The sequence below is a fragment of the Cynocephalus volans genome, chromosome 7 (genome assembly GCF_027409185.1).
Source record: "Cynocephalus volans isolate mCynVol1 chromosome 7, mCynVol1.pri, whole genome shotgun sequence".
In the NCBI taxonomy this organism is placed as follows: Eukaryota; Metazoa; Chordata; class Mammalia; order Dermoptera; family Cynocephalidae; genus Cynocephalus; species Cynocephalus volans.
The window spans coordinates 15,562,552-15,588,802 of NC_084466.1; the positions used below are offsets into that span (position 1 = coordinate 15,562,552).

Sequence of the window (26,251 nt, forward strand, 5' to 3'; positions counted from 1 at the left end):
AGTTTTAAAATATTTTAATTGATTGCCAAGATGCAGAAATGGGGAGACTTCACATCAAAATCTGGATCCCTGGTTCTTTTTAAAAATCACCTGGATTGTCACAGGAAGGCAACAGCTGTCTATTGCAGAGTGGCACTGCCATCTTTAGAAAGGTTATGTGCTCTACTTAATTTTCTACTGTCTCCAGCAATCCCTGAGCCTCTCTAGCTTTGAGAGCTGAGTCATTCTTTCAGATTATCTTCCTGGTTTCTTTTTGGTTTGTACCTCTTCTTTGGTTAAAGAGGGAATGAATGAATGAATGAGCAAACTAACAAGTATTTACTGGTGCAGCATCTGGAGCGCAGAGGTGAAATGATGTAAAGTTACATGCAGCAAAGCCAGGCCTCAGATGCAGATTCCCAGGCCAGGGTTTTTGCTTTAAATCTTTGTTTCCTATTGTGTCACTGTATTAAAAAAAAAAAAAAAAATCCTAAAATAACAAAAGTTGGAATGAAAGAGGAAGGGTACTGACAAAATGCTAACTATTTCCAAGTTTAGAAAAAATAGAATATTAAACAAATCCTTTAACATGATAAATGTTCTTTTCTCCTTAAGCTTTAATGAGAAGTGGTTTCATAAGAATTAGTCTACAGACTAACAAAAGTTAGCATCATCACCCAAGGCGAGTAATAAACAAATGTAGTTATTAAAGAATGTAATTAAAGTTAAAATTTGATATCGTACTCCATTAGTTTTTAGCTGAAAATAAGTTTTACTATTTTCTCTATGAATTATTTGTATCTATTCATACACGTGTTAACTGCAGAAGGCTGAAATCGTAGAAGGCCAGCTTATCTCATTCCTCGTCCTACTCAGCATCTAAAACTCTCTGTGGAGTCCTTTAAGCCTCCTCTTTCCTGCCAACTTCAATAATTAGACTTGAATTACGCTACCGTGTTTAATATCTGATGTTTTCTAGATTTACGTATTATTGTAATTGGTTGAATTATGTTCCCTCCAAATACACATTGAAGTCTTAACCCCCGGTTCCTCAGAATGTGACTTTATTTGGAAATAGGGTTGTTGCAGATGTAATTTGTTAAGATGAGCTCATACTGCAGAAGAGTGGGCCCCTAACCTAATATAACTGGTGCCCTTACAAGAAGAAAAATTTGGATACAGACTCAAACAGAAAGAGACGATGTGAAAAGAGACACATGAAGACGGCCATGGGAAAAGGGAGACAGAGAGTGGGGTGATGCTGCCAGGAGCCAAGGAACACTCAGGGCTACCAAAAGCAGGAAGGATCAAGGGAGACTCTTGCCTGGAGCTGCAGAGGGAGCCTGGCCCTGTCAACACCATGGCTTCATGCTTCAAGCCTCCAGAACTGTGCGAGCATACGTTTCTGTTGTTGTAAGCCACCCAGTTTGCAGTACTTTGTCACAACAGCCCCAGGAAACTAATATAGAGACGACCTCGTTTGACTCTTACTTTTAAACTGGGCTGGGATATAGGCATTTTGCTGGTGGAAGCTGAGTCCCCAGGAGGGTGACGTTGCCATGGTGCGTATGTGCCATCCCTAAGCAAGACATTTAGGCGGATGCCCGGCGCCCTGAGGATCCTCACTTCTTTGCTCACTCCAGGCATCGACCCTGATCCCACCTCCTCTCACATAAAGAGGAAAGGTTTTCCTCTTGCCCTGAAAGCTGAATGTTTCCTCTCCTTTAGCACGGAATATCTGAATACTAGGAGGAATTTGGTGTTAATCTTGGCTCTAGGCAAATTTGTGAAATAACCAAAAGGTATCTTTAATGACCCTCTGGCCTTCTTGTGCCCACTTTAATGTTCCAGATTTCTCCATAGACGAAAGCTTCTTAACTTGCAACCTGTAGATAGTTTTTAGACGTGAACACGAAACCCTTGAGATCTTGAGATTGCCTGCAATAGTCTGTAGGTGTGGGCACTTTTCTGGGTAATGACTTGATACTTTTGATTATTTCTTAAAGATGTTATACTTCCCTACAGCCAGAACAAGAAAAAAAGGAAAGAAAAGATTAAGGGTTTGGGCTATGGTGGTCAGGTTTTGTACCTGGGGAAGAATGCATGGGGGTGGGTGAGTAGGGTAATGGCTTGGGGTGGAGGCAGAATGAACAATCTGGATTTAGGTATGCTGAACTGGAGGTGACGATGGGCCACCCGGATGGGATGTTCAATAGGCAGTTGGAGCCACAGAGGTGGCAAGAAAGGCCACACACCCAGATTTGGGATTCGTCAGCACAGATGTGGGGATTGAACACATGAATGCAAGTAAACTTTCAGAGCTGAGCACTGAACCTGAAATAGGATAGACTAATCCTGAGTCTTGAAGAGTATCCACAGTTAAGCGGAAGGGGAGGAAGTGGTGGCATTCAAGCTAAAACAGGAAGGGAGGCGAGAGAGGTAAAAGAACTAGAATGCCAGAGGGTAGCAGGAGAGAATTTTCCTTGGATGACCAAGGCTGCAAAGTGAAACAGAGATGTTAAGGAAAATGGTGAATGTCATGCAAAGAAGTTTTGGGTCTGGAAGTCACTGGTGATGATAGGTCCATTTTGAAAAGTTGTGGGGATTTCTTTGTGAATTCATGCATTCTTTGACTCATTAATATTGCATTTCGGCTGTGTGGCAGATGCCATGCTAGGTTCTGGGGCACAAAGATGAATATGACACAATCCCATCTGTCAGAAGCTTTATAGGCTTGCACTAGACATGAACTTCTGGGAGTAAACTGTGATTTCGAGGTCTGAGTAGTGAGGGCACACAGAGGAAGTGGTTGATTTACCCAGGAGGGCAGAAGCCAGATGATAGGGAAATGGACCTGTTCCGTAGGAAGTACTGCTGATGGGTCCAAGAACCCTTAAAGCATGGACCTGTCCTGCACTCCATTACACGATGAAGCTGACTTAGACATTTCAGGATCACATGGGCACACACACACGCACACACACACACACACACACTAACGCCTTAGACCAAAACCATTTTTGTTACAGAGATCTTTGTAAGTGATGATATAATATTTGCACACAGACACAAACAAAAATAAATGCAACGTGTGCCTGGCTTTCTCTTGCAGCTTCTCTCTTTTTTAAATATTTAAATTTCTAGTACCTAAACAGGTTTATTCCTGGGGGCTCCTATTTTAGAATGTTTTTTTGCACCACAAGATGCTAAACTTGTTAGACATGAATATTATTAAGCTATTTAGGAATTTCAGAATTAATTGCATCAATGATTTATTCCATAAGAGATGTTAGGAGAGGGGAATAGTGCAGGTTTTGGAGACACACTTACCTGGAGTCAGGCCCCTTATCCACTATTTACAAGTCTGAGGATCACAAGTGAATTATTCAAATTTGTGAACATGTAGTCATTTCTATAAGGTTGATTTGGTAATATTTACCTCACAGAGTTATTGGAAGGAATAGATAATGCATGGAAAGTACCTGGCATGCAGTAGGCACTGTATGACTACAATGATTACTATTGATAGAAAATTTGTCTGTGATTATATTTGCAAATCAGACCAAAATTAGGCATATAATTTAGAGAACATGCAAGCAATTTCTTTTTTTCTTTTTTCTTTTTTTTTTTTTTTTATAAAAAGATGACCGGTAAGGGGATCTCAACCCTTGGCTTGGTGTTGTCAGCACCACGCTCAGCCAGTGAGCAAACCGGCCATCCCTATATAGGATCCGAACCCGTGGCCTTGGTGTTATCAGCACCACACTCTACCGAGTGAGCCACGGGCCGGCCCCACGCAAACAATTTCTGAAAAAACTTAGCCTTTATTTAAGAGCCCAGTAGCAATTCAAGAAAACAAACTTAAGGTCAAGGCCAATCATATGTTTTCATATCTTTTTTGATGTGTTTTTAAGAACTGTCCAAAATGATCACATATCTACCACTTTTAATTTTGAAATTCTTATCCATAAATACTAAGACTAATTTTAGCTGCCAACAGCTAACTTATACTCATCACGTTATAGTTAAATGAGCAAGACTATTTTTTTATATATTTGAAATTTAAAAAGAATGGGAAATAAGAAAAGTAGTTTCCCCCATTAAGTGCATTTTGAATTATCCTGCAGAGAAAATAAAATGATCTACTTGTCAGTTTTTCAATGTTATATTATACACCCAGAGTGTGTCTCAAATTTCTGTGCAGAGCTCCCTGATTTTGAAATCTATTAGAATACCGACAACAGGGTCACAGCACATGGCTGCACAGGTGTGCACTGCAGGAGGTCCAGGGGGTGTCAGTCACATAAATATGATAAAAAGGCACCCCTAGAGTGCGGTGTGCCCCAGTATTACCACATGTGGCAATCCTCCCTGAGAAGCTCAAATACTTTTCCAATGAACACGCTCTATAATTCCATAGATATTTATTGAGCGTGTACGATGCATGAGACACCATTCTAAGCTCTGGGATACAGCAGTGATCACAACAGGCAGGATCCCCATCCATGTGGATCTTTTATTCTGACAGAGTGGAGAAGAGAGACAGACGATAAACCCACAAACAAATAACTATTAGTGTATTAGATGCTGGCAAGAGTTAGAACTCTCAAGCAAAGTGAATAAGCAGTGGGATCCCAGCAATGGCAGAATTACTGTTTGAAGTAAGCTGGGCATAAAGGCTCCACTAAGAAGGCATTTTTGATCAGAAGCCTGGAGGAAATGAGGGGATGAGCTGTTCATATAACTGAGGCAAGGGTATTCCAAGCAGAGCAAAGAGCAAGTGCTAATGCCCTAAGGTGCAGCCTGCTTGGCATATTCAGGGGACAGCAAAGGGGCGGGGTGGCTGGAGGGGACTGGATGAAGGGACAGCAGTAGAAATGAAGTCAGGTGGTTGGGCGTGGGAAGCAGATCTCACAGGGCTTAAGCAGTCTTTGTAATGTTGGTCTTTGAGTGAGCTGGGAGGTCACTGGAAGACCTTAAACAGAAGAATATCATCATCTAATTTAGGTGTTAAAAGGATCACACTGTCTTTGAATAAATTTTTATTGTGAAAGGTTATGTCTAAATTCCTAAAGATTGTCTAAACAATTTCCAGAAATACTCTTGAATGTTTTTAATCAAAATTAGCAATGCAGTGTTTAAAATTGTTTTCATTTTTTAGGCTGAGTTTGAATTCAAATGTTTAAGCAAATAAATACTTGATGATAAATAAATACTTGATGAAAGTGGTAAATACTGAAACCTTTGGTCTCAATAAGTCTAAAATTAATTCATGTATTCCTTTCTGAATGTTTCCATTTGCAAAATAGTCTACATTAGTTCCTATTAGTTATAGGAAAAAGAACTGGAAAAAAATCTCAGACATCTTAACTGTAAGGGAAAAATCTTTATGGATCTTAGAGATATCAGAGAGGAGGGTAACTTGGTGAAGGCCTTTGCTGCAGGGGAGTTGATGGCTCATGAAGCAATTTGCATCTTGTCAAGTTAATGTAATCTGTGGAACACAGTGTTCTGAAATGTAACCAGGCCTTTAGAAAAATAGTTAAATAATGTCTATTGTTCATAATAATACTGAAACTTCCACAAAAAAAAAAAAAAAAGAAAAAAATCACAGCTGCTTGTGTGCCCAGTGATTCACACAAAATGCAACAAGGTAACAGTTGTGAATAATGGACAAATGTCACTGTAGGAACTCTACCATATTTTCTAAAACATCTTTTATAAAAGCATTTACTTGTGTACAACTCTCTTTCCAAAGACCTCGGCAAATCTCTTTCCAAAGACCCACAAATCTGTTTTAGTATGTACTTACAGAAAGTTTACTTATATATACAAATAACTTATAACAACAACAAAAAAGGCTCACAATTGAGTCCCGCCTATACTGACAGGCCAACATAGATTCCTTTCACAGTTATGAATATAAATATATACCCCACAGAGTTTGCAGAAAATATCTCATAATGAATAGCAACAAAAATGATGTCTGCCTCAAATCTTATTTCTTTTAACTTCATGACTAATTCGTATGACTAAGGTATTATCGCTCACACAGTTGATTGTTAAGAGTTGCACACATCTTGCCTTTAAAGGCAGTCATCAAAACCAGAGGTTGTCCTGGGATACTTTATTACTAAGGGAAAGAAACTAACATTGTCAGTTCCTAACTTGTTCAGCCCTGGGCTAAGTGTGTGGGATATCACAGGCAGGTAGTCCTTGCGGTACCCTTATGAAGGAGGAATTATGATGTCAGTTTTATTCAAGAGGAAACTGAAGTCAAGGAGGTAAAAGAACTTTTCTGAAATGACAGAGCTATCCTGTGTCCCAGCCAGAATTCATTCAAGCCCTCGTCTACCTGGCTTCAAAGCCATTGCCCTTTCTTCCCACTACAGGCCAGTTCCACTGAGTAACACTGCCTTTTTAATACAGTAAATGAAATAATGTTAAATAGCTCCATAATGATCGTCATCATTTTTTCTTTTTAGCTACTAATTTGTCAGTCCAGTTGTAAGGGTGTGTAATCCTTACAACAACCTTGCAAGGTGATTTATGCCAGACAATGCTAGGGGCTTCACATCCTTTAGCCAGTTTCCGTGGTGAATATCTTCATTTTACTGACGAAGGAACAGAGATAAGATGTCATAAATAATCCACCCAAGGCTGGGAAGTGGTTAAGCAGGTATTTAGACTCAGGGCTGTCTTATTCTTGTGCTTGTGGGCTCGTTTCGCATTCTTTTCAGTTTGACAACTTTGAAAATATATAATACCAAACTCAAAAGAACTGAAATTTCACAGTTCTGAAAGTGAACGAATAACAATATATAACCGTGCTTCAACACTTGAAAATGGCTCTACTGGACACTTCTGGAAATAGTTTTTAAAACTCCTTCTTACTTGAACAGTGTTCAACATTCTCAGGGCTTGGTTCTTGTTTTTATCCTAAACCTAATTATTCATGATCCTTTATCCGTGGGCTGGACTCCTCAAACAACTGTGGTCCTGGTAAATCCAGTGATATAGTGAATTATAAGGATCTGGAAGCTGTTGCCCTGTTGATATTTAAAAAATACTTGGACTTAATAGGTCAGGAATATTTTCCCTGTATTTCTCTGAATAGTTTAAAGAATATAAAGAAACTTGCAAAAATGGTGACCAGAGAAGGCTTGATTAATAAAATGAAGGAATTGGGGATGACCCGGAAGATTCGTTTCTCGTCTCTGACCTGTTTTCATATCTTGAAGCTCTTATGGTCTAGTTTTAAATCTACACTGCTTTTTATAGTGAATGTTACCACTGGTGATAATCAGAATCAAATACAAACTTGCTTTACTTTTTTTACTAAAGACAAAATAAATACTAAAATACAAATTGTTTATACTGTTAGAGTTTATATGAATTGTGATTTGTCCATCTGTTCATCTCCAGTTTAGGCAAAGTGATTCATAATTTTAAAGGTAAAAATCCAGTGTAATAAACACTTTATAATTTTAAAAAAGGAATAAAATAGGGGTAGCTGTTGATGTAGATAGATCTAATTTGTCACATTTTTTTACCCTTGAAAGACTTCTGTTGAGCTATAAATGTATTCTTCTGCTTTTGTGTATGGACATATTTTCCCTTTCAGATATACTTAAGTATATGGTTTGAAGTCTCATATTTATAAGTTTTTTATATTTGTAAGTTATTTATAAATTTTGACTCATAAGTTGTATAGGACATTTTTGACTTAAGATGAAATTCTCCTGAAGGATCTAACCAGACCCTTCAACACCCAAGAATAGGCTAAGGACACTATTTTATAAACTCACAGCACTATGATTTCTCAAATCACGTATTAAGAGCATTGATCATCAATTTTTTTTAATGCTGTTTGGTAAGTTTACTGAAGTCTTGCGCAGATGTAAACATTAAGCTCTTTGTCTTATCGCTATTGAAAAACATCATCATACCCTTAAGATTGTCCAAGATAATCTGGGATTCACAGCACCATAATTTTAGGGCTAAATAAACCCCAAAGCATTCTGAGCTGAATCATTCCGCTTTCTCCAACTAGATCTGTCATTAAATCCCCCCATTTCTTCAAGTCCAAACTCTACCCAACTCAGTATACAACTCAGGTGTCACAGCCCACAAAAACGTTTTTGAAACAGTCAGCTGGAAGCCAGCTGTCCTTCTGTTCCTCCCATAGAGCATGTGTCCCTTCTTGCATCACAGATATTTGCTGATACGCCATATTTCTCTACTAGACAGTGAGCTCATCAAGGGTACCATCTGAATCACATCTGTTTCTTTTGTTATATAACTTACACATAGTAGGTTCACAAGCATTGATTGTTGAGTGTGTACTTAATAACTTCTTTTAGCCATGACACATTTTCAAAGAGAATGAAAAACCTATTAAGAAGTATTTTAGGAAGCCCTTGATCAAGAGAGAAACCACAAGAACAGAAAATTCTTCAAGAGATAAGTCAGAGTAACTGGCACATAAAAGTGACACATTCGATATCTTCACCTTTATATAACCTCCAGAAGAACAAAAATTAATAAAATATTTATCTTCAGTTGTCACAAGCCAGACTTTGATTTAAAACTCTTGGGTACATGAATGTCATGTCAGACCAGAATACACCATCATATATTTTTAACTTAAACATGAATATGTGAAAAATTTATATATGTCTGATAAGGAAAGAGGTTGAGTGAAAATCTCCCAATAGTCACCAAAACCAAGAAAACAGAAATCTAAAAGTGATCGTTAAACTTCTGTAGAAGTGCAAGGAAAAGCATGCTGTTTGGAAGTCAAATGGGGCATTGAAATGACACATAAAATGCATCCTCTTACCTTTAGGGAATCAAAGCAGGCGATTACTCTTCCATTTTCAACCTGGCAACTTTTCGGGGGGTGAGCAAATTTGCATTCTTCATCAGAGCGTGAGCACGTTCCTCTTTGAAACTGTCTGCAGACTTCCAACGTCAGCCATTTCGTGTCTCTGACTGGGGTAACGTTCAAAGCCATGATGATAAAGTAATTTGGACTCTGTTAAGTTTCTGTTAAATGATGAAGTCAATCCAAGTTCCAATGATTCCAAAACTACTGTTGTGAAAACTCCCACATGTAAGTCTGAAGGTAAGTGATAAATCGCTTAATGAAGTCCAGTCCAGGAAGCAGAGTGATGAGAGAGTTTATTGGCAGACAGTCACTCATCAATCAATATGTTCCACTTGAAGACTGCGGGCCGCAATAAAAGCATGCTCAGTGTCATCTCTGGCTATAAATGTCTGAGTCTCTTCACTGTTTTGCAGATACAACTGTTTTTAATAAATTGCCTCCAATATCATGGCACTCCTTGGGAGAATATTTAGTTCCGACACGCACAGCTATTGACGGTGCTCAAACATAAGCCACTCAGATGTTCATATTTTAGCAGAATTTTCCTTCCTCCTTTTTCAATTCTGAAATTAAGCAATTGACAAAACCAGACAACTGAGGTATCTTCATCCACTCATAAGGTCAGGGTAAAGTGTATTTGAGAGAAAAAACAAGATGTGAACACAGAAAGAGCTCCCAAGCTGAAGTCTGCAGCAAAAGTGACTTCACACAGGCACTTTCAAATCATGAACCTGCAAAACACAAATAAAATATCAACTTGCACCCAAACTCAATAAAATCAACACTTCAACAAACACTTCAGCTCTTTTTATGTAGAATTTGCAAAAGTGTGGCTTAGAGCTTTGAGTAGCGTGAAGAAAGTTATACATTAAAAAAATAAAATAAAAAGAATATGCAACCGAAACCGTATTGCAGGATGATCTAGGCAGCGGTCCAAAAGTTAGGAGGGACTTGAATAGATGAGTGTGGCAGACACGATAATTAGGCCTTCTGAAACAATTCAATCTAATGTGTTCAGTCGCCAAAACAGTGTATTAGAACTGTGGCTTCCAATTAATTTCACATTTAGGCCATTGATTTTATTGGCAACGCTATAAACAGTTATTTGGGCTGTGTCTCCTATGTAATAAAGATATCGTCATTTTGGATGAAGTGTGGGCTCTTTGTTCTTTATGTTCTTTCTCATTTGCTGAGATTAGAACTTAGAGATGGGTAGGTAGAGCCTCCTGGAATTTATTCTCAGATCTCTGAATACTTCCTCTCTACCGTTATTACCTGCTTCATGTCAGTCTTCTCCTTTATGGTGTTAGCTCTCTCTGGGCAAGGACTATTCTTTGTAGTTTTCATTTGTATATTCCTAGTGCCTTAGTTCATGGCATCTGTTAGGCGCTTAAGAAATATTTATTGACCGACTTAACTGATGGCCAAATGAATGAATGCAAGTTAGTTTTAGTGGTTCGGTTTAGTTTTTAACACGGCCACAATCTAAAAAAGCTCTGTTGTAGGCAATGATGGAGTTAAGACACTTGTCTACAATAAAAATATAATTAGTAGGTTTATATTTCTGAAAATCAGCACATTTAGTTTCTTTTAACTTTATTAAGGATTATAAATCTATTAAAACATTACAGATTTAACATTCCTGGGACAAGCATGAATACAGGACTAGTCCAGAAGTTGATTATTTTCAAACATTGCATAAGCCACAAGCTACTTTACATATGAGGATATTTCAAAAAGTTCATGGAAAGATTCATATCATCTTTTAATTCTATTTTTCCACAACTTTTTGAAGTATCTTTGTATCTGGTTAGCCTTGATGTCCTTCCAAAAAATTTTAACTAAGAAGAACTTAATGAAGACCGGAGGTAGATTATTTAAAATAGGCATGTCCCAAATACGTTCAGAGAGCAGTCATTCTTAAGTGGTTCACAAGTGTTTTCTGGGTCCCAGATCAACTAAGTTTAGTTTGCTCCTGGTGAATCAAGCCAAACGGGTGTCCTCACAATAGGGCTTTTCTTGGCGTTGAGTTTGCTGCTGTGTCAGCTGAGGCTCTAAACAGAGGAGCCACGAGGGTGTCTCTCCAGCTTATCCGATCATGGAACATTTATTTAGCAGGACATCTCTTGGGACTGGTGGGAAATTCTACTTCATCCCAGTAATTCCTTTGCTTGTTAGTAAAAGTGTTTCTGTGAGTTATAATTGTATGTGCATTTAAGGAAACTGGCCACCTTGAAAGCTATGACACATACCTCAGTTCAATTATAAAATAGTTGAGGGCGCCAGGCAGGCTCCTGCTTGTCTGTTTGGCAGCATTGTGTTCAGAGCAGCTAACGTCAACTAGCTTAAGTTAGGGAGCTTAAGAAGATGAGTGTAATAACCAAATTTACTGTGGGTCGGGTTTCACAGACCAGCCCAGACCTGCATCCTCATTACCTCAACCCCTCCTCCACGCCAGTGGAGAACAAAGGCTGAGGGCAGCCAGGGATGGAGACATCTCTGCCTGTGTCAGTGGAGGTGAGGCACTAACACATTTGGTTCATATTTGCAAAATATTATACAGTGTCCCTGCGTCCTACATACTGGTCCCCAAGGTAGGTTATAGGATAACAATGATGAAGTATCTGCCCGTCCTCAAGGGCAGTGGAGTCTCTCCCAAGGCTTCACATGCAAGAGAGATACAGGCAGACAGATCTATTTATGCACAGATGGCATGAATAATTACCCAAATATTCCAGAAAAACCATACAGGAACAATGCATTCAATTCAATCTGGTGTACACTATTGCTTATACTTTTAGTTAAGAAGGCATTTGTTTTTTCCCCATGGGAGAAACAGATTCCCATTTTTAGTTACTAGGAAAACCCAGAATTTAGATGATTAGACTCTATTAAGATAAACTTTTTATAAAAAAAATTATTATTATCATTGACAAGTAAAATTGTATGTATTTGTTGTAAACAACATGTTGTTTTGAAATCTGTATACGCTGTGGAATGGCTACATTGAGCTAGTTAACATATGCATTACCTCACATGCTTATCACTTTTCTGGGGTGAGAACACTTAAAATCTACTCTTCGCAATTTTCAAGAATACAACACGTTGTTATTAACTATAGTCATCATGTTGTACAATGGCTCTCTTGAACTTATCCCTCCTAACTGAAACTTTATACCCTTTGACCAACATCTCCCCAATCCTTGCATTCCCCAGCCCCTGGTAACCAACATTCTACTCTCTGCATCTATGAGTTCAACTTTTTCAGATTCTACATGTAGGTGAGATCAAGCAGCATTTGTCTGTAAGATCAACTTGCTTTTAAAAGGAGGGGTGGCCAAGCTTTTTGATGGCCAGAGTCACTTGTAAGTCAAAGGCATTCCAGAAGAAAGGGGTGTGCATCAAATCACCAATAAACGTATTGTTACCATAACCCCTCATGAACCCACTCCTTCTGCCAGATTGTTTTCTGTTCCCATCCTACAAGTCATATGGCTACAGTTATCAAAGGCACCGCCTCCCTAGGCGTCACAAGGGGTGGGTGCAGGCAGACAGCTGTTGGAACTAGGAAGAGAGAGCAGACTTGAATTATGTTCGGGTGGGGCCACCAAAGGAGATGAGCGATGGTGGATAAAGATGGGAAAGACCAAATTTTAACATGGTTATCATGGGACAGGACTAAAATACGCCAACACACAGACCTAAGTAAATATTGGATCTACTGGACTGCAAGTTCCTGCAAGGACGGGGTATATGCTGAGCCTACACTGTCCAACACAGAAGCCACAAGCTGCGTGCGGCTCTTAGTGAGCACTTGAAATGCTTGTACGATTGAGTCACTAAATTTTAAAGTTTTATTTATTCTTAATTTTAAAAACTGACCCTTGATTTAGTTACTGGAAAGTGTTTAAGTATGATTGGACCAACTAGAGTATATGAATCTACTTTTTTAATTGTAAATTTTATAAAATCTAAATACGGGTCAAGTATCTCCAATGGAAAGTTAGCAACCAAATTGAGATGTGCTCTAAGTGTAAAATACACACTAAATTAGAAGATTTAGTACAAAAAAAAGTAAAACTATCTTATTAATATTTTTTCATATTTATTACATAACAAATTGATAATTTTTAAAATATATTGGGTGAAATAATATTAAAATTAATCTCTCCTGCTTCTTTTTGCCACTAAAAAATTCAGAATTATTTATGTAACTCACGTTATATTTCTATTGATGGTACTGTCTCAGAGGATTTTGCATGTCTTCTATCTACCAACACAGAACTTTCTGGAATGGTGGAAAGAACCCTGTCCTAAGAACCAGCCTCCAGCTCTTGTTTTGCAAGGGTTTCTTATCATATAACCTTAGGTAAGTCAATTTCTCTGAAATCCACCGTCTTCATCTTTAAATGTGATAATAGTTCCTGCCTGTATTTCCATGGTTGCTGCCATGAAGGACAGATTGTAAGGGAAATAGAAAATTATGTTGTAAATAGTAAAGCGTCCCAATGCAAGGTGATAAAAACAGTTGTCCTATAAATATTCATTGGTGAAATCCACTTTCAGGCTTCCTCTCTGTCTGCAGCAGGTTTCTGTACTGGGATTGAGTCTGGCGTGGATCTGCTCCACCCACAGACTCTGAGTGCAGGACAGTGCCTTAGAAATCAAAGACCTGACTGCACAAGGCACCTGGGGCCCCTTATCTGGAGCAGCCCTCACTTCTTAGACTGCCTTTAATCTGCAACCCAAGGGAACCCTCAGAAAGGTCTCCCCAAGTACAAGAGTACAGATCCTCTGTGTCACTACAAAGGCCTGAAGCCTACTTTCTTCCTCCAGCTACTGTTAACCCAGAAGCAAATGGAACCTATTAGAGCCGGAGCAGTCACCCTGGATGGGAGGCATTGCTTGGACACCTGGGGGACATTGACGCTGATGGAGAACCTGCTTCCTTTGAGGGAATGGTAAAAATGCAGCCTATTCCATTCCCCGGTGCCCTGGGTGAGCAGGGAGGCAGGGGTGGCATTTTCAAGTTCATGCGCCCAGAGGGACCCCTGTTAATAATGTGTCTGTCTGGAGAGGACACCTTTTTCCATTGTCAGAAAGGTCCCAGGCATGCCGGCATTGTCCCCAATTATAGGCAAGGCACCATCAACCTTTCCCAGAAGTTTCTGGGCTGCATCAGGAAACAGCATCTCTGCTCAAACGCTTTCCAGTTCTTTTTACTTATGAAGTCTCTCTTGCTGGTTTGCCTGTGCTTCTGTTTTCCTCACTTGCTTTTTCGACTTGTGCTTCAGTTTTATTTCCAACGTTCCAAACAATCCTACCCCCCATTTGCTCATTCCAGTGCAGAACCTAGGCAAAATTGGAAGTACTTGCCCCTGGTTAGGTCTTTGGCCTTCAGCTTCTTCTTTGGCGTGCCTTTCCTCTTCCTCCCAGGCATTCAGAAACCCTTTCAAGGCCCCCTCCCAAAAGAGGACATGAGTTTGCCTGTGAAGGTTTGTCTGAGTCCCATTCTGTCTGATCTGCAAGCCTTCCCAACCCTGCCCCTGAAGCAGAGCTCTCTCCTCTGTCCTCCTCAGCCTGTTTTATGCCCTCTTTTGCAGCCCATCTTTGAATACTGCCTGGTAATTATTTTTAAATAGATATCATTATTCTCTAATTCATGAGAACTGTAAATATTGATTTACGCAACTGTCCCCGCCCCCCCAGCTCCAGTGTAAACTCCTACAGTGTTTGCCCTGTGTATGTAACAGACTTTGTCTATTATTTCTGAATCCTCTGAGTCCAGCTCAGTACCTGGTATGTAGAATATGCTCAACAAATATTTGTTGAATGAATTCCTGATGCTCCTCCAATGAACATTGGCATTTTAATATGGACCAAAGTCTAAGCTAAAGAAATAATGCTCTGAATAGGGAATTTCAGTATTATCTGCAGGAAAATTTCAGCAGGTGCCAATGGCTTACTTTGCTGCTGCCAAGTAGGTTGAGGGTGAGAAGCTGCGCCAAAGATAAACTATTTGAGTCTCAAAACCCAGAATCCTTAGCCTAGAGATTTTCAAAGTGTAACACCTGGGCCAGCAGCAGCGGTATCCCCAGGAGCTTGTTAGAAATGCAGACTCTCAGGCCCCAGCCTAGAAGTGAGGCCCAGCAATCTGTATTTTAACAAGCCCTCCAGGGTGTGACTTTGATTTTGAGAGCCCCTGTAATAAGTGTCCTTGCCACCCTTCTGGGTGCTAGGCCTCCTGCTGGCTGTGAAGGAACAGAGATGTCTGCTCTGAGTTGCCTGCAGGGTCTGGAATTCTCTGATTCCCACAGAAACACTGTGGGAGGGCTGGCCATGGGCTTCCCCAGGGGCTGTGTTTCTGATCAATAAAAACAAAACAAAATGAGATCAACAGAAAACACCTGAGAGATTTGTTTCAGATAAGACTACATTCTATGAGAATTGGAAAACAGCCTAACTCAGCCCTGCAGACTTTATTCGGGATGAAGCAGGCCTTTGGTGAGGGTGGGCAGAGCTTTCTTTTATGGTCCCTTGTCTGAGAGAGGACTGTCTTAAGGGGACTGGTGGCCCTCAGTGACCAGCGGCTCAGTCCTCAGTCAGAAGGGGCTACTTCATAGCACCCCATCTCTCCGGACAGTGTGTGATCTCCAGGTTCACCGCTTGAATCATCTTTAGAGAAAAGGCAAGATTGCAGTTTGAGGATAAAAAACAAGGCTCTGTAGTATTTCCTGAAATGCAAAGGACTTACTGTCTACTTCTACAAAATAATCCCAAGCTATTTTTAGGGTCATTACTCACATGACACTTCATTTTTCAAATATATGTTTAAATTATTCTGAGTGTTAGATTTTTAGAAAGCTGTGGCTTTTGACTCTATAAAAGAATTTGCAGCTCAAGTTCTTTTACAGCCACTAAATTATGTGGCAGGGCGAGTTTGGAAAGCCTGTCCTTTCATGCTGCAAGGAGGCGACCTCCCTCCGTTCCACGCCCTGCAGACAAGCCCGGGCTGGGGACCTCAGGTGTCCTGCCGTGCCAGCACTTTGTAGATAGTTTGTACAATTTTGAAGGGAAAAACATCACTCACGGCTGATCTTAGGACTGAAATTGATCAAAATTTAAGACCGCCTTGAGGCAGGTAGTCCCACAGCACACAGCTCCTCTGGTTTACTTTCTTCGGTCATCTGTGGTATTCCAGCTGTCTGCCAGGCATCAGCCTCCTAGGGAGCTGATTAAAGCGTCCTTGCAAAACAAACCGATTTCTGAGTCAGACAGTCAAGGACTCATTATCCATTAAGTAATTTATAAGAAGCCTTTAATTTCATTTTGCATAAATCTAATTACAATAAAGAAACCTTGTCTCCTTGACTCTCCTATTTCTAATTTTTAGAATCTTTAGGTTTCCTATTTTTAACTTTTAAATTCTTAAAATATATTTTCTTAAAAACGTTTTTCTTCTTCCTGTGTGTGGCTTGATGTTCGAGCCTCCCCACTTCTATTTCTGGAGCCTAATTTAAAATAGCTCTCGATGCGCTTTCTCCGTCGATCAATGACTGGGCTGCATCCGGAGCCTATCGGATGCCAATGCCAATGCCAGGGCTGGAGAGGCACCTGGAGGAGACGCCAGCTCAAGTGCTGGGGCTGAGAGCCACTTGACCTCCAGGAGAGGCGTGTGATACTGCCCTATAATCACAGCCAAGGAGAAGAGGTGTCTGACCGGGGCCTTCCCACGGGAAGCTCAGTGGATGGACCAAGAAAACCAGAGAAGTGAGAGATTCCCATACAAAAGAAATAAAGCACCTGATTGACTTTTCAAAGAAAAAACCAAGGGATTCAAAAGTGATTGCTTTAAAAAGGTTTTTCTCTCTAGACACCTTTAAATTGGTTTATTTTTACTTTATTTAAAGAATCAATAATATGGTGCTTTAAACAGGCTGCTTGTTTTGGGGATAAAAACCAGCTTTGACTACTTTGTATTCTAGTCCTTTTTCTACTTCTGAATAGCTGTGTGATGTTACCTAACCTCTCTGAGCTGCAGTTTCCTTATTTGTAATCAAGGGGATAATAATATCTAAGCCATAAATATATGTACTACAACCAAAACATATTTAGTAGTACATTATAAGTACTCTCTATATGATCCCTAACCTGTATCAACATTTGTTCTTAAAAGACATCTCCATGCATGTACACACACACACACACACATACACACAAATGACAGGTGGAAATAACTGTTACTCAGTAAAAGTTATAATTTCCTCCAACGTCAATGAAGTATAAGTAAAAGAAAGTAGAGGCTCTTTCTGTGCAGGTGGGTATGAGCTATGAAAGGCCTTCCTAAAATCTGAATTAGACAAACCTATGACAGAGCGTCTCCTAAAACTAACTCCAAACACCCATTCCTTCTAAGCAGGGAAAGAATCCTGGCTGACAATGATGTTGTCATTTTACACTCTGCTTTGTTCTTTTGAACACACTTCCAAATACAGTTGTATAGGAGAAATAAAAACAAGGACACCCAAGGTCACACAATGAGTCAGATAATCCAGTGTTTCATGGTAAAGGTAATAAAAGGAGAAATTCCCAACTAAAATTTTTTCTCATGCATCTTATGTCTTAAATTAGTACAAGTGAAAAATTCATAAAATCCAGAGTTCATTTTAACATGTGAAAATTTCCAGTTCATTTCCATTGCCATTTCCAGGAATGGGCAGAAAAAGAAATCCAATCTTCAACTAGAAGACAAAAAATTTCTAAATATACTCCTGAAACTACAACCAGATATATACAATATGTTTATATTCAAATTATGTATTTTCACTGCGTCTGTGTTTTCTATCTAAATATTTAACAGTTAGGAGACGCTCTTATTAGAGGAAAAGCAATTGTATTAGGTACCATTTAAGACTGACATTGCACTTACCAGTTTCCTGGATGTCCAGGAACCAATGGCTACAGCCAGACAGAACAATTATTCAGCTGCAGGCTGAATCTCGCCCTGAATTCCCAGGGAAGTCTTAGATAGAATTTCCATTTCCTTCCCCAGCCACAGCCTCTGGTGAACAGAACTGCTTTTCAGCTGACCTTTGTCCTTTTCTCTCTCCATTGACACTAGCTTGATGGCCACTTCATCTGCCCGTACACCTACAAATGCCAACACCCCCTTTTATGGACAAAATTTTTTGTAACAATTTTTATTATCACCAGATGAAAACAATAAATAATGTATTCAACAAACTCACATTTTAAAAATCAATATGTTGCCATATCTTTAAATAATTAAGATATCAAAGGAAAGCAGTTTTATAAAAATAAATAATCTGTATTTTAAAATGTCAGGGCTTATGCACAAGTGTACTATGTGTGCAGCACTAATATGATTTGACAAGCACAAATGCAAATGGACACAGCTATGAAAAGTGATGTGGCTTTTCAAAATGCTGAACAGTCCCCGACAAAGTTCCCAATGAATTAAACAATGAACAATCTTGCCTCAATTTACACAGTTGTTGCATTCTTAAAAAATTCAATTTTACTAAGACTGTCCAATATTTTAAAAATAAAAATAAAACTTGGTGTGAATATGTAAAACAGACTTGAGATCATAATTCCCATCCTATGAACAGGCTTTTTAAAGTATGTTCATGTCTAGTGGGACACACAGAGTCACGGAAGACATAGGCCTATTCTATACTCTGAAGGAGTCACGTTCATTGCATGATCTCAAAATCCTCTACTCTTGTCCATTAAATTCCAGATATGCTCCCTAGTCATTTGAACAATAGAAAAAATATGTTCCTTTATGTTTCCAAGTGCTCCTTCAGGGTGGTATGGTCCCCAGAGAAATAGAGATGTAGGGTCTTGGGCTGTCTAAGTCCGACTAAGTAGCCTTGGGTGAAACACACAAGCATCAGGAATATGGTAGATATTGGGGAGTGCCCAGAGGATCTGGACGAGATCCCCACTGGAGGAAGCTCTCTCTGGAAGCGTCACCTGAGATATATTAAAATTGGAAGCACGTGCAGGGTGGGTGTGGAGGGATTGCTTAAAGGTTATAGAATGGTCCAGGAGGAAAGGAAACATCCAGCCCCAGATTATATTGCAGTGGGAGGAAGGAAAAGGAGGAAGGTGCTTCAGGTCATGGCTGAGGTGAATTCATTAGAAACAGACCATCTTTGGAGATTAGGAATGAAGAGTGCAGGAAAGAGATTAGTTGGAGAGGACTTGACAATGTGGGTCCTAGGTGAGCAGAAGGACACTGATGCTCTGCCTAGAAGGAAGTGGAAGCCATTTGGAAATAGGAGTATAGAAGTCATGGCCACGGATACAGAGCTGGAATTCATGTTCATAGAAATGGCAGCTAAAACCACAGAATGGCTAAAATAAGACCGCGACTCAAACAGAGAGAGAGAGAAAGATCTATCTAGGAGGGAAAAGAAAAAGACCTGAACGGGGTCTAGGACAGTTCACTAAGCTCTTTAGAGGTGACAGAAAGAAAAGGAGAAAGCCAGCCACAGAAAAAGAATGAGAGAAAGAAGATCCTCTGAATGGTGCAACTTAAGGGAGACAGGTTCAGAGTTTCAAGAGGAGGGAGTAGCCAAAAAAGTCCACTGCCACGAGGAGGTCAAGTCATGTGGACAACTAGTGGTGGCGAGATGTCACAATGATGAAGTTGCTGCTGACTTTCATGGGGTGGTTTCTGTGGCATGTCCCTGTAGGGGAGCTGGGGAACGAGGCACTCAGTGCTTGGAGGATTTGGATTTCTTGGTGCTGCAAGAACACCAGGTAGCTGCAAGGGACATTTTTCACTCTCTTTGCTCTGAAGCCAGATAGGCTCAGATTTCCTGGGTGGTCCTGGGGAAGTTACCTTTCTGAGCCTCAGGTGTGCTCACAGAATTCTTAGTTTGCATTACTTGAAGCACCTGCTTCTCTTACCATTCCCACATTCCTTTATTTTCTGAATGGAAGGAGAGAAGAAGGACAGGAGCTTGGGAAAATGGCAGGACAGTGGGGTGAACCAGAGAACTGCAATTGGCCTTAGAGAGAGGGACAAGATCATCAGTTCCAACAGAGGCTCGGCCTCACTCACAGCACCTAAAGAAGGTGGGGAGGGAGGCTCCAGCCTGGCTTAAAGCCAGGCAGGGGTGGGGCCTTCCAGAGACTGCCCAAAGCTTAGGACATCCACTGTGGACTGTAAGAGTAGACGCTAGAGCGAGAGAAAGCGAGGGGACATCAAGGGGCCCAAGAGGCACACCTTCAGTGAAAAAGAGCATGGATTTGTTCTGAAATGAGGGATTATGTTTTCGTCACTTTCTCCTCTTACCCTTGGCCACCAATGGTAGAAGCGTGTTGACAATCTCAAAGGCAAGGCCTTGGAGACAGGACAATTTAAAGGAACAAAAAGGCCTGAGGTCTGAGGGAGTCCATCCTGAGACGATCGCTGTCGAGGCGTGGGGGAAAGGTCTGTTCTCTCCCGGGTGGAAATCGTACCTGCGATCGTGCAGTTGTTTCTGAGTGCACCATAAACACCTTGCGGTGTGCGCACACGTGTGAGTGATGTCACAGTGGGCATGGCTGGTGTCCCCCATTGAGAGGAGCTGGAATGATCGTGACTCAGCGCGTAACTATCGCAGGGGCTCTGCAAATGAGTAATGAGCAAGCGGCTGCTCTTCTACCAGAACAAGCAATCCCGTCCAAGATGTGACGAGCAGCACACACGCGAGCAGTGGGAAGAGGAAGGCAGGTGTGGACAGCGCCGGGGAAGTCACAGGCGGCGACTGACGGACAGGGTGCTCACGCTGGGCTTAGCAGCTTATTTATTTATTTATTTATTAAAGATGACCAGTAAGGGGATCTTAACCCTTGACTTGGTGTTGTCAGCACCACGCTCAGCTAGTGAGCTAACCGGCCATCCCTATATAGGGATCCGAACCCGTGGCTTTGGTGTTATCAGCACCACACTCTCCCGAGTGAGCCATGGGCCGGTCCTGGGCTTAGCATTTTAATGGCGAGGTAAGACCCCAGCAGAGCTTTGAACAACGGACATTTACAGAGAACGAGGGGAGAAAACATTTTTGACATGAAAGGTAGCAAACAGGAGAGTGAGCCAAGTGTCGGGCCCTGGTGGCCCGGGTTGATGGCAGGAGGCGAGGGTAGCAGATCTGCGGGTGGGAAGGAGGAGAGGAGAAGTCAGGGCTGGAGCACAGGCGGTTTGGCTGCAAAATCCACCAGGCCTCCGTGAACCACTGTCTTGTCTGGTTTTAAAGTTGTACAGGTTTAAATCCCACTAGACAGTGACAATGCCCAAATTTGTATTCTCTTGCTCTCCCTCCTATTTCCTCTTTCCCTCCCTCCCTCTCTCTGATACCCCTCACGTGATCCATCGGCAAATTCCATAGGTGTCACCTTCCTCACAGATGCAGAATCTGGTCACTTCTCACCACCTATACCACTGCCACCTTTACCCAAGCCACCATTATTGTACCTCTTGCCTGGGTGAGTGCAGGAGCCTCCTGACCAGTCTGCCGATGCCTCCACCTCTGTCCTCACCCCTGCGGTCACATCTCAACAAGTTATCCCGAGGGGCCCTTTGAAAATGTCATCAGATCATGTCACTTCTCTGCCCAGGAACCTCCAACGGCTCGCCACCTCACTGCATGTGAAAGTCAAGATCCTTGTGATGGCTTACACTGACCTCTGTGACCAGCCCCACACCCTCTCTGGCCAACTCTCTCCTGCTCACTCCCCTCCCACCCTGACCTTTGACTGGTCCCTGAGCAGCCAGGCAAGTCCTGCCGCAGAGCTTTGACCTCGCTGTTCCATCTGTTGGGAATACTCCTCTCCCAGATATCACAAGGCTGGATATCACCCTATGGGGAGTCCTTTCCTGATGTAATATTGCATCAGTCCTACCTCCTCACCCTGGCTCACCCTGCTTTACTTCCCTCCAAAGTCCTTATCATTGTTTGACACTCACGTGTATTTACTTGGTTATCTATTCAGTTTCTTCCCAACCAAAATGCCTTGAGGGCAGGGTCTATGTGTATCCCTGACATCTAGAGCAACACCTGACTTGAGCACATAGTCAGCACTCAATAAATATTTGCTGAATGAGTGAGTGAATGAACACACACACTTCACTCAGTCTGCTCCTGCCTTCATGGTTTGCTTTCTGCCCTCTTCATGATGTGATTTGAAATATTTCTCCACCGTTGTTGTTCTTACTATTAAGTATTTCAGCTCAACCGTTATTCTTCTTATTGTTATGTATTTCAGGGACTCCAGTTTCCTAGCTTTAAAACAAAGGGGGTTCAACAGTTTCTAGAGTCACTTCTGTCCTCAAAGTTTTGTGACTGTACATTGATTGGCAGGGCTGATTTAAGGAGAAATATATTTTTAGGAACTGTTCTGGAAATCTTATCAGCTTGGCTGGGTTTGGCCTAGATTTCTTAGCAGTCCTTTTGAGCTGTGGGACCTAAAAGAAGCATCTGTGTTGGGGGAAGGGGGACATTCATGGAGCCCATATTAATCCTACACCAGAGTCCAGACCCAAGGGGGCAGCACAAAAGGGGATCCAGGTGGGGTGTGGAGGTGGCAGGCAGGGTTCTCTGCCTGTAGTGCTCAGCCCCTGGAAAGGAGCAGGGGTGAAGAGCTTGAACAGGTGTGTACAGAATGCTAAACCCCAGGCTGTGAAAAAGGACACGGGTCCAGGGACTTGGTACCGCAGAGGTTTAATTCTTCTTCTTTATACCTTCTCCTCTACTAGCACAGCATGTAGAATGCTACTGTGCAACGAGACCTCACCAGCACCCCCAGCTCAGTCTGCATCGTGCTGTTGGGGGAGCTACTGTGGTCCCAGCCCTAGAGGAGAGTCTTGGGCATCATGAATGGGAGCAGTGCTGGCTCCTGAAGGCTGTCAGCTGGAAAGGATGCGGAGAGTCTGAGTAGACGCGAAGATGGTCCTGAATAAGACTAGCTCTGAGAGGCCCCATCCCTTGGCCTTGGTATTCTCTGGCAAGGAGAGATCATTTTTTGAGCCATGTGGCTACTCATTGCAGCAGACCCTGGGGGTGTTAACGTGTCTCTGACAATAGGCCAGAGGGAGCAGGACTTCTTCTGGCCTGGTCCCCTGCAGCAGTGGTGACAGGTCTCCTGCTCGAGATTTGTGATCCAGCTGTTGAGTACATCCCAGGGATGGTCTACTGGGAAGAACTTCCCAGCTTTCCTGCCTCTTGCTGCATCCAATCCTGCCCCACTACCTTTTCAGAGTGCGGGGATTCTGGCACAGAACCAGACCTGGGATATGTGTATTGGAGGGTCCGAAGGTTCAGAAGTCCCCAGAAGGACACAGAATGCTACTCGATCATTTGAACACTATGGGAAAGATAGCAGGGTCAGATGCACAGGTGATGGCACTTCATTAATATTTAACAAAATAAAATTCCCCTGCAGCCCACCATTTGACTTCAGCAGAAAAGCAGAACCCAAGAATGCAGGATTAGGGAGAGGTCCATTTATTAAAACAAGGTTTTGTTTTGTTATTTCCTTCACCTTGGAAGTGAAAAAAAAAAATCAATTTCCTGCCATATTTTTTTGTTTAATCACCATCAACAAGGAATGACTCAAGCCATAAGTATGAAGTTGGCTACAGAAATGAGTCTGACTCAACAATTCCTCTTATCTTGCAGGAAATCGAGCTAACTGCTAGATAGCGAAATCAACAACAAATATTTACTGTGTTTAAAGCCCCAGCTCCGAGCTATAAAAAATAAAAACAAAAACAAAAAACAAAACCCTTGCAACGAAATGTGTATTCTATATAAATGTCAGCCCTCTGACACCCAGGTGTTATTAGGTGGCATTGTTGCCGATGCTGGATGCAGGTGGCGTCAGCGCTGTCCAGTCCTCACTGCCTTCCTTTACTCCAGAACAGTTTCCTTCGCTGCCACTCTGCCCAGATGAGTGCTCCTCAGAGGCTAATCACCGCTTTGGCTCTGCTTCCCTGCTGCCACCAGTTGCCATTATTTCTAAGCAACGTCACCCTGTGCTGTGTCACCATGGTAACAATGGGCTACCACTTTGAGGAATGCAAAAGGGAAACGGGAGAAAGGAAAAAAATCACAGTCACAGGCTGTTCTGCCCCTGGTCACGAGCAACTTCTGAGGGAGCAAACCTGCTTCTTCCCATTTTAGAGAAGGGGAAACTGAGGAATGAGCCAATACTCCCCTAAATCCTGTGAATGGAGGAGCAAAATGTAAAACTCGATGATCACAGCCTGCACATGAGGCTGTGCCTGCTGTTGACATGGGGTTTGCTGGGTCATGCCACCAAGCACCCAGTGTGACTGAAACAAACCACAAACCACAGAGAGGCTCGGTGCTTTGGAATTATGCAGATGAACCAGGACGTCTTTAGACATCTATTTTAGTGTGCTAAACAGTATCCTCTTAACTACATATTTTGCACATTTTCTCGAAAACACAAATCTTACTTAAATGTAAGTAATTTTGTTCTCTCAGGTCCACTGGCCTGTGGACCTTGTTCAGTTCTGTAATTCCCCTTTACCAATTGCATTTCTTTCAAAAACGTATCTATTTCCCCTTAAGTGTTTTTTAAGAGGCATACTGCTGAGTTGGAAAATTAATAACCTGGCCTAACCTGTGATACCACTCTCAAGACAAGCTCTCAAGTTCCTTGTTCATTATTTTCCAAAGCGATTTTATCATCCGGGTTCCCATGTGCAAACTTCTATTGCTCTTCTGATGCAGCCTGTTCCTCAAACTGGTCTGACCTCCTTTTCTAAGAGAACCAATAGCTTTGAATCAAACCAAACCTGACAAGATACAATGAGAAAAAAAGGTACCGTCTGAATAATACCATATTCTGGTATGCAGATTATTACATAGCTATGTACTTATTCCTATAACTGAAATGTTGTTTTGTCATTAACACTATGTATGAAAAAGCAACTTGACCATGCAGTAATGCTTTTGTATTTAAAGTACATTTTGCTAATACAGTCTCTTTTTAACTAGGCATGAAATGTGAAATAATTTTTATGATTACAATAAAACTCTGTATGTGCAGATACAAATGATGTCTTGCTTACTGAAATGTGTCTTCTTGGCGTAATCAAAATGACTTACATAGGATTTAATAAAAGCATGTCTGTAAATGAGAAATGGATTGCTTCAGTACACACTGCTAAGAGTCAAGAGACACAGCTTGTACAACCATGTGCCCTTGGGCAAGCCACTTAACTTGAAACTTCAGATGTCTCATCTCTACTAGGTTGTTGCTGAGACTCTAGTGATATGCTGTCTGTGGAAGAATTTGGAAGACTTAAAGCAGTACACTAGAATAAGGCATTCTGATTCCTGAGGTCCTTACCCAGCTATGGTAGGAAGATTGCAACATTGATGGTGGAAATTTTGGTTGAGGTCACTCTGACAACCTCTACAGTATTTGGCAGAGATAGTCGTGTCTACTTCACTTTTTCCAGTAAGAATGACTCATCAGCCCAAATATTTATTAAGTCTGACTATGAGTTCTTCACAGTGCTAGTTGCTATAACCAACACCCCATCAACCCTGTTAACATGCATTCCGCAGTTTCATCCAGCTTCTAAAAGAGCAGTTCCAATATTTTCAAAGAAAACTGATAATAAAGATCTACATCCCCAAGCTGGTAGTTTTAAGGGTTCACTTTTATCTGTCTTAAGCTGACGCTCTATTCTTCCCCACGAAGCACTTTGGTTACCAAGCATGCATGAATGTGCGAGACCCCCAGAGGATTATGGTTGCTTCATAGATAACTGGTTCATCTCTCCTCATTCACCACCAAAAACACAGTTAGCTTATTAGGTCCCATGCAGTTTTCAGAATGAAAGGGCAGCCAGCATTTCTTTTCCCAAAGTGGAAAAAGTAAAGTCCTCTGAAGTACACTTGGCTGGCCTTTGGGAGTAGCCTAGTTGGCTAAATGTTTGTCAGAAAATGGGCAGGGCTGGGAGTTAGAAGGGCTGAGTGTTAGTGCCTGCAGTCACATGCAGGCAGGGAGATTGGAGTGAGTCACAATTCCTCTCCAGGCCTCAGTTTACTCAACCACAAAAGAAGCCTCTCGACCAAGCAAAGGGTGTCAAACTTCACAGCCAGAGGTAAACGTTAAGTGCAGCTTATGGAAGCAACAATTTTACTAAAAAGTTGTTGGGGATAAGTCAGATAATTGAAGTGGTAAGTAATTTAAAATGTGTTCTTTACATTTAGAGCAAAGATATATAATGGAGGAGAAGGCAAGATTTAGAAGACTTTTTTAGATAAATAGGGAACCTTCTGTTGGTCCTACTAACTCTGAGGGGACCAACTTCTCTCTTCCCTGCTG

At 41.4% G+C, this 26,251-nt stretch overlaps 1 protein-coding gene across 6 annotated transcripts in view; it reads right to left on the minus strand.

Moving 5' to 3' along the window:
- The window catches only part of MBNL2 (muscleblind like splicing regulator 2), a 153,338-nt gene that overhangs the window by 96,198 nt on the left and 30,889 nt on the right, over positions 1-26,251 (minus strand). For 4 of the 6 annotated variants that reach the window (XM_063103040.1, XM_063103044.1, XM_063103043.1 and 1 more), the window contains exon 2: positions 8,822-9,600. In XM_063103040.1, the coding sequence (XP_062959110.1) occupies positions 8,822-8,995 (174 nt within the window). In that variant the 5' untranslated portion in view covers positions 8,996-9,600. Of the gene's footprint in view, positions 1-8,821; positions 9,601-17,798; positions 18,020-26,251 lie in introns of those variants that run through there. The other 2 variants (XM_063103041.1, XM_063103046.1) reach the window with 2 other exon arrangements.